Consider the following 9,349-nt stretch of genomic DNA (forward strand, 5'->3'; position numbering starts at 1 on the left):
TCTCTCTCTCTCTCTCTCTCTCTCTCGGTTTCTCACCCCCCTCCCCACTAATTTCTCAACCTCCCCCACTCCCTCTTAACCGATACATCTTTCCCTTTCCAATCTCTCCCCACATCGTTTTCTCTCCTTTCTCTCTTGCAATTGCTCTCAACACCGGTAAGCTCCCTCTCTCCTTCTCCCTCTCGGTTCTCATCTTTTTCATTCACTCCCTCTCATCATCGTCTTGAATTCCTCAAGGTGATACCCTCCTTCGTCGTGAATCGGAGTCGGAAAAGGAAGTAAGCTTTTGCGTTTCGTTTGAACCATCCGGGGAAGGTAACCCCTAACCCTTGTTTAATTCGAAAACTCATGCATATAGGACGTTTTTGGATGGGTTAGATGTTGAGTAGGATTTGTGGCTATGTGCTTGTGTTGAACATGTTTTCGGTGATAACTGACAGTGGGTTCCGACCCCTTTTTGACTGAGCAAACGACCTCCTTTTGGTACGATTTTTTAACTGTATAAACTTTGGTGTGTCTTCTGTGTGGTGTGTAATTTTCAGCCTCTTTGGATGTCGTATGAATTTATTATGATTTTTGCAAGTAAACTGCGCAGTTCTGCGTGTTGTATGTTTTGGGAGATGTTTTCATGTGCTTTTGGCGTGATTCTGAGTGATATGTTTTTGTGATGAATGTGGGTGTGTTTGGCCAAGAGATGGCTCGGGAAAATCTGTGTTTGGCTCAAGGGTTTTGTGTGGGTTGGCCGAGAGATCTAGGGTCCGGCCTAGGGCAGGCTGGTGGGAAGTTTTGAAGGGATGATCCCAGGTGTTTGGGTGTGCTTTGGGACGTAGAATGCGTGGTGGGAATGTCGTATAGGGTTTGAGAATCGGAAGTTGAAGGAAAGTGAGTGTACACGGAACCAGATGGCCGAGGTGCCGAACAGACGGCCGAGGTGCCGAGCATAAGATGCCGAGGTGCCGAGCCAGGCGGCCGAGATGGTCGGTCGAGGTGCCGAGCCGGACGGCCGAGATGGTCGGCCGAGGTGCCGAACAGGCGGCCGAGACGGTCGGCCGAGGTGCCGAGCCGGACGGCCGAGATGGTCGGCCGAGGTGCCGAGCTGTGCCGAGACAGGTGCCGAGCTGTGCCGAGACAGGTGCCGAGCTATGCCGAGACAAGTGCCGAGCTGTGCCGAGACAGGTGCCGAGCTGTGCCGAGACAGGCGGCCGAGGTGCCGAGCCAGGCGGCCGAGACGGTCGGCCGAGGGTGCCGAGCCAGGCGGCCGAGACGGTCGGCCGAGGTGCCGAGCCAGGCGGCCGAGGTGCCGAGCCAGGCGGCCGAGATGGTCGGCCGAGGTGCCGAGCCAGGCGGCCGAGACGGTCGGCCGAGGTGCCGAGCCAGGCGGCCGAGACACCGAGCCAGGCCGAGACGCCGATCCTTTTTCCGAGCTTTTTCCGAACCTTTTCCGAGCCAAGTGAGCCGTTGCACAGTAAGGGTATGCCAGGACTTGGAGTGCTGTGTTCGTGTGTCGTGTGCGCGTTTTGGGTACGTCGTTTGCGTGCGGGGTGTGTTTCGAACGTGTGACCTTGTGTGTGTGTTTTGTAATATGTTGTTAAGTGTATGTACGTGTAACGTGTTAGATGTTGAAGTCGTCCACGTAGGAATCATGCATTGTCGTTTAAAGTCTCGTCTCTTCTGACTCTAATCATGATATTATTTATCTTTCAAAAGGGTGATCTTTTTCGAGGAAAGTGTGGTTGAAGGGAACTGTTTTAAAAGCTAAGCAATCGAGGTGGGCTTTTCTACCCTACTTTTATGTGGGTTATCTTTAAATACGGACTTCGTTCCGGAAATGTTTATGGAGGTGAACTGTTTGTCTTGCCAATTATTTCGTTTTGAAACCTATCTGAAGTGGTTTACCACATATGTTTAATCGAATTCGGGTCTGTTGGGCTGCGAACCCTCAGGCTAGTGTACACGAGACTGGGTGCCATCTGAGAGCAAGTTGGCCGGTCTAGATGACCTGGGGTGTGGCCACGCCCCTTGTCATGGTTTGGATCAGATAGTGTATGATTGAGGGAATAAGGGTGGCAATATCGGAAAATGACTGCGCAGTCGAATTTATGAAATGTGTTTTTGTGTACTTGGGTTATTTTCATTACACTCAAAACCCCAATGTTACACTGTTATGGCATGACAAACTATGTTTTTGGCGTGTGTCCACTGAGTGCAATAAGTACTCAGCCCTGCATGTTGTTTTCTTAATGTGCAGGTTGAGCGGCGATGGGGAGGACGGATGTTGAGCAGTTAAAGCCAAAGTGTGTTTTTATCTTTCGGATGGTGTCGTGTCGTCATACCCGGCATCATCTGTCTTTTGGGTCTTTTCCGCTGCTTGTAAACCGTCACGATGTTTTCATTTCAAACTCTGAATACTTTAACTCAAGAATGTCGTCACAGTACTTTGCTTTGAATTGAATTTCCTTTTATTAAATGTTTTCGAGTCAAATATTCTTGTTACCCCCTTTCTTCCCCGCTTCTTTATCCCCCCCCTAGTCGCGGTCCACCGTACTTCCTATCCTTAGGAAATGCGGGCGTGACATTTAATTACGTAAATTGTTTACTTCCGGAAATTGTTTAATTTGTGAATTTGTGATTTTTTTTAATGTGAGAATTCCGTCGGGAATTCCGCAGGGAAATTCCGCCACTGTGCAGCAGGAAGTCCGTATGACGTGGCAGTGCAGTGAGAAGCCCTTATGACGCCTAGGAGGTGTTTTTGGGAATTCAACGGGAAATTCCGCCGGGATATCCGCGCCACTGCGGATGCCCTAATAAAACAACAAGTTGCAAAAATTCGTTGAATATTGGAGTCGCAGTCGCAGTCTCTCTCACAGTCACATTATAAGAAGATGGTACATACAGCTAAAGCCTCCAATTTAACGCCAACTCTCAAAAAATTTCTTCATTTCTCTCAACATGTAAGCACTCCGCCACTCTCTTCTCCCAATATTAGTTCTTGGATCCGGGCTCCTCTCTTTTCTCTAACTATTGCATGTATCATATATTTACACTGTTCTCTGTTTCGTTTAACAGAGTGAAGGAAATGGCGGCGCCGCCAGCTCAGCCGCAGTTTATGACCACCATTGACCGCAGAACTCATCCCGACGAGTCACGCATTGATGATATTGAATATGATCAGATTGTTGTGCCTGATGTGAGCATTCATTTTCTTTTTCATATCAATTAGAATATTTTTATATCCATTTTCTGAATGTGTACCACAATTTAATGCATCTAGATTTGAATCTGTTTTACCCCGTTGTGATTCTGTGGTCTAATTATGTTTTAGATTGTTGAGTGATGTGATTTTGAAGTTGGTTATGATTAAGTAAATTGTGAGTTCTGTAATCACAGCTGCAAACTGTTTGTGATTAGTTCTAGCCCAATTTTTTGTAGTCATAGCTTTTATGATTGTACCTTGTTTTGTGATAGTTCTGAATCCAGAGCATCAGTTGAGCTTAATGTGGTTTTCTTAATTCTTCGCGTTTCTTGATTGATTTTGTCACTTTGTTTCAATCTTTTACAGAATAAAAGCTGGAAGAACTTGTTTGCATATGTCGGGCCAGGCTTTCTTGTTTGCATTGCTTATATTGATCCGGGAAACTGTAAGGCCTAGTAAATCTTTTTTTGGAGCCAATTAATAATATATACAGTATGTAATAACTTTGTCTTTTGCTGCGCCAACAGTTCAGACGGATCTGCAGGCCGGAGCTCAGTATAAGTATGGGGTAAGTTGAATGAAACTCGTGTGATGCTCCACATGTTCCACTCTGAAATAACACAATAGCATATTGATTGTCCTTGAAAAGGAAAAAAAAGGGGCTGTTAAGTGGAGTACTTTTTACTCTCTCCGTCCCACCTTAGAAGACACATTTCTTTTTCGCATGCATTTTGGAAAAATGAAATGAATAGTTAAAGTGGAGAGAAAGTTAAGTAAGAGGGAGAATAATATAGAGGAGAGTCTCTTATACATTATTCTCTGTCTTGCTTTACTTTCTCTCCAGTTTAACTAGTTATTAAGTACTCCCTCTGACCTATTGAAAATGAAATATTTTCCTTTTTGAATTATCCCATTAAAAATGAAACGTTTCCTAAAATGGAAACATCTCTATCTCTACTTTTTCATCTCTTACTTTACTCTCTTTATTAACTCACAAAATAACGCTACATAAAAACCCGTGTTGATTTCCAAATGTTGCATATTTAATGGGACGGAGGGACCAAAACAAGTGCGAAAAAGAAATGTGTCATCTAAGGTGGGACAGAGGGAGTAGAATTATACGAGATTGCTAAGTGTTTTCCATGTTCTAACATTCCCGTGCATTTTTCTCTTGATCACAGCTACTTTGGATCATATTGCTTGCTTCATGTGCTGCCCTTATTATTCAATCTCTCGCAGCAAACCTAGGAGTTGTTACAGGTTCATATTTTCTTCGATTATATGTTGCCATGGAAGTGAATTTTTTAAATTAATATTTAGGTTGTATGCTTTAGCTTGTAACGTACTTTTTTTTGCAGGAAAGCATTTAGCTGAGCACTGTCGAAAGGAATACCCAAGAGTCCCAAATTTTATTTTATGGTTTCTTGCTGAAATAGCTATAGTCGCGTGCGACATTCCTGAAGGTTGGGTTCCTGGATTAAAACATTGTAGTTGCATGCTTTAAATGGAAGTAAAAAAATGAGCCCATTGGCTTATAAAACCTTTTCTTTAGGCTATTTACATATGCCTTCTCTCTGGCAGACATTTTTTTTGTAAATACGAGCCAAATTAGTTTTGTTTGTGGTATCTAGACTTATTTCGTAACTCTCTTGTCATACTATGGTCTCACGTTGTGTGATAGAGAATAGAGAGTGAGTCAGAAGTCTAGACCATTCCCTTGGGCCTTTGCTATTGTGGTTTCTATTTCTTCCCCTCAACTCCCATGTCTCAACTCGTGCTTAAGACTTTGTCAAATGGCAAATTCAACGCAGCCTGTAAATCTAAATCTCGACTTCTCTGTGCATGTAAAATCCGATACTTGAAATGTACATTTTAGAACTCGTTTTTAGAATGGAACTTATAAGTAGAAGAGAAAACATGTGAAGACCTCATTTGATGATTTACCATCTCCTGGCCATGAAAAAATGGCCATATTTGCATAATAATAGAGTCAATCTTCTCATCATGCTTAGTTGTGCACTTTTCTCTTCAGTTTCTTTCCTGATTCCGCTTCTTTTCTTTCATGGCAGTTATCGGAACAGCATTTGCTCTGAACATGCTTTTCAATATTCCACTTTGGTGTGGTGTGCTTATAACAGGACTGAGTACGTTGGTTCTTCTGTTGCTGCAGCAATATGGGGTATTTAGCTGACCTATAATTATTACTCCGTCCATCCACCAAGAGTGTGCAACATTAGGTTTTAACAACATGTCGTAGATGTTTTTGTAGTGGAGGAAAAGTCATATCAACGATATATAGTTAAGTCACATAGCTATTTTACGGTGGGTCATGCCTAGATTCTTTTGTACATAAGGGGATATGCGAGGGTGAATTATAAAGGAGTGGCTTTTGTACCTAAAAAAGGGAAGTTTCACAATTTTAGTGGCAACCTTTATAGTAATTGTTGCACACCTTTGGTGAGTGGACGAATGGAGTATTTTCCATTTCTTTGTGTAAACTGCTTGACATTGGAATCTCTTATTGTGTTTCTAAATGTATGCATAAACTTGACAGGTGAGAAAGCTTGAGATTTTTATCGCTCTCCTTGTCTTGACAATTGCTGGCTGCTTCTTTGCTGAGCTTGGTTATGCAAAACCCAACTCGTCTGAGGTTTTAGAAGGCCTTTTTGTTCCCCAACTTAAGGGGAGCGGGGCAACTAAGCTGGCTATTTCACTCCTCGGTGCTATGGTTATGCCGTATGTTTCATTGCACATATATCTTCTTTATAAACAATTAGTTGGCCTATTTTAGTGTTTCTCGTTGATATTTGTCCCTATTGAATACAGGCACAATCTTTTCCTCCACTCAGCACTGGTGCTCTCTAGGAAAATCCCACGATCTGTCAGTGGTATCAAAGTAAGGAGATTTTGTACAAAAGATAGGGCGCAAATTTTTATTTTCGTTCCCTATATATGTTTCTCCTAAAAGAATATAAAATCTGATTGTTATCTTTCTAAAGTTTTAATTAAGAACATGTAATATTGGTCAAAATTCTTTTATGAAAGCATTCTTCACATATTGAAGTGTCTGCAAGTTAAAATATTTGCTGGCATATACAGGAGGCTTGCCGATTTTACATGATAGAAAGTGGCTTCGCCTTACTGGTTGCCTTCTTCATCAACGTATCAGTTATCTCAGTTAGTGGTGCAGTTTGTAACTCACCGAATCTTAACTCAAAGGAACTCGAGAGCTGTAAGAACTTGGACCTGAATGAAGCTTCCTTTTTACTTAAGGTGCGTATTGCTTTATCGCTTCAATTTGACTTGTATATATACATATTTCCTGAGATATTTAATGTCGGATTTATCGTTCACAGAATGTTCTAGGCAGTTGGAGTTCCAAGCTCTTTGCAATTGCTTTGCTGGCGTCAGGACAAAGCTCGACCATAACGGGAACGTATGCTGGCCAGTATGTTATGCAGGTTTGACTGACTCCATCTATAATCTCCTTTTATATCCATTTGAGTTATATATCACCAGTTCATGCTTTGCTTTTTTTTTGACTTATTAAATGATTCAACAATCGAAGTACCACATAGCCTTTCAAAAGAAGCGATTTAGTCGACTTTCTTATACAATGTCATGGTTTTTTCCGGCCTAAACTGTAATATAAAATTTCCCCATATTTTATGGACACCCCGAAATGGAAATATGGGACTTTTTTTTTGTGGACGGAGGGAGTATTTTGTATCGATAAGACGATAACTATTATATTATTCACCAAATTACAAAAAAATTAGAAATATGCATGTGCTTTCTACTAGTTATCTGTGAAACGGATCACAGTGTATGGGTGAAACTAGCTGATATATCTGTGTAACGGATCACTAAACGAATCCATCTAAAATGTATCGATAACTATTATTATTGTCATATAAATTCACCAAATTACAAAAAAGTTAGAAATATGCACGTGCTTTCTGCTAGTTATCTGTGAAACGGATCACAGTGTATGGGTGAAACTAGCTAATATATCTGTGAAACGGTTCACCAAACGAATCCATCTGTGGGAATTTTAGATGGATTACTAACCTGTCTCGTCTCCTGGAACCTCAAATATCTGTTTCGTCCAGGGATTCCTTGACTTGAGGCTGAAGCCATGGATTAGGAACTTTTTAACTCGATGTTTAGCAATTGTTCCCAGTCTAATTGTAGCTATTATCGGTGGAGCATCTGGCGCCGGAAACTTGATCATCATAGCATCAGTAAGAACTCATATACCTAGTATATAATCATCGGCTTTCTGTATCAACGCCAATTTTAGGTGAACAATAACAATAACTTTAGCAGAGTTTCTTTATATGTCGAATCGGCTTACACGACATAGTTGGATTGATTCCTTATTCGTGGTCTTGACATCTAGTTTTCTTAAACACTAACTGCTAAACACTCTTTGTTCTGTCGCAGATGATCTTATCATTCGAACTTCCATTCGCACTAATTCCGCTCCTCAAATTCACAAGCTGCAAGGCCAAGATGGGCTTATATGCCAACTCATTTTCTGTAAGAATTCATCATTTTGTCCCACTTTATTATATGCATAATCTTCTAAGGCAGGACACAAAGGGATGTAATCAAATGCAAACTCTATATATTGAACAAACTTCAAACTATGATCTGGAACGTTAGATTTCAAGATTTGATGTCAACAGATGACAAATAACGTCAACATTGTCAACCGATTGACATCGTGTTAGACATTTTCTGCCGACGCTATTTGTCATTTGCTGGCATCAAATCTTGAAATCTAACGGTTCAAATCATAGTTTGGAGGTTGTAGGAAAGATGCAGTTTGTGTCCCGGACACCAAGATTTTAACTTAAGGGATAACTATGATATGCATAAATCTACAACAAATATGATCACATTGTACATGCTAACCATGGAAGCCAACATTATATGTAATGTCACAGAAAAGCTGGAACGTCTCATTCTTAAGAGATTTGGCCAGAAACAATTAACCTTGTCACATTGTTAATGCTGTCAATGGACTTACTAATGTTTAGTGTTTCTCATTTTCCTATTTTCCATTTTTTAACATCATCGCTTTCGAGTGACAGATTGCAGCCACAACTTGGATCATCTCGTTCTTGATCATGGGCATCAACATCTACTACCTAGCCGAAAAGCAGGTGACTTCCCTCCGTCATAGCAAACTGAGCATAGTGGGCATCGTGTTTTGTGGACTGCTGGGCTTCTTTGCCATGCTCGTTTACCTAGCCAGCATTGCATATTTGGTGATCCGTAAGAACCAGGAAGGCTCTCACCTTATCGCGTTGTCGGATAGGCAGGAGGAGAATGTCACACTACCTAGACAGGACATAGCTAACATGCAATTACCTCAAACAAGAAATAGTGATCTTTTTTGAACTAAAATCATCCTTTTTTCCTTTGGATGAGTGGTAATAATATTGGAGTATCCTTTGTACGATGTTTCATCTTTTATTATGAAGCCTAGTATGGTCACATAACTTTACCATCGACAAATTTATAATCCTCACATCACTATTCCAAAAATATTTTCTAGTGATGACTAAAGTTTGAGTCGGGCTCAGAATCACCTAAGGTCGAGCCCCGATGAACCTAAAATCTACTGCACAACATATTCGGGAGTGATCTAAAAACAAGAAATATAGATCAAAGTTCTTTTATTAAAGCATTTTTCTTGGCTATCTTGCATGCTAGATCACATATTGCAATGTCCTTTTCTTATCTATATACGTATATTATTGCAAAATCATATCATGTTATGACAAAATATCATATACCGATAACATACCGAAATTTTGATATGATTATTTTTTTTATACCATTACCTTATTGTTATTGAGGTATACCGCGCTTTTACGGTGTATCAAAGTACGGTACGGTATACCGTAGTACTATTATGCAACAAAAATCTATTTTATGTTAAGTTTATTGAAAAATTATGTTTTGAGCACGAATAGAATCTTGCTTGTATACAAAAACTCTAAAATCCACTTTTAACTCGATTAGGTATTATTTGAGCAGTTTCGCACGAATATGATCAGTGGGATGTGATCAAATGTAAACTCTTAATATTGTACAAACTCGAAACTATGATCTGGACCGTTAGAAAATACCAACAGATGATTA

General features: G+C 40.8%; 1 protein-coding gene across 2 annotated transcripts; it reads left to right on the forward strand.

Moving 5' to 3' along the window:
- The first annotated feature begins 2,860 nt into the window (after window positions 1-2,860).
- On the forward strand, window positions 2,861-8,719 carry LOC121806835 (metal transporter Nramp6-like). Of its 2 annotated transcripts, XM_042206994.1 has the most exons (14): window positions 2,861-2,951; window positions 3,067-3,187; window positions 3,560-3,638; window positions 3,721-3,761; window positions 4,375-4,453; window positions 4,552-4,656; window positions 5,263-5,372; window positions 5,748-5,929; window positions 6,020-6,089; window positions 6,293-6,466; window positions 6,550-6,654; window positions 7,306-7,437; window positions 7,640-7,735; window positions 8,293-8,719. In XM_042206994.1, exons 2-14 carry the CDS (start codon window positions 3,077-3,079, stop codon window positions 8,599-8,601), a joined length of 1,593 nt encoding a protein of 530 aa, XP_042062928.1. In that variant the 5' UTR covers window positions 2,861-2,951; window positions 3,067-3,076; the 3' UTR covers window positions 8,602-8,719. The 2 variants fall into 2 exon arrangements, with proteins under 2 accessions (XP_042062928.1, XP_042062929.1); XM_042206995.1 differs by lacking the exon at window positions 7,306-7,437.
- The last annotated feature ends 630 nt before the right edge of the window (window positions 8,720-9,349 follow it).

This window comes from Salvia splendens, chromosome 6, assembly GCF_004379255.2.
Source record: "Salvia splendens isolate huo1 chromosome 6, SspV2, whole genome shotgun sequence".
NCBI classification, from domain to species: domain Eukaryota; kingdom Viridiplantae; phylum Streptophyta; class Magnoliopsida; order Lamiales; family Lamiaceae; genus Salvia; species Salvia splendens.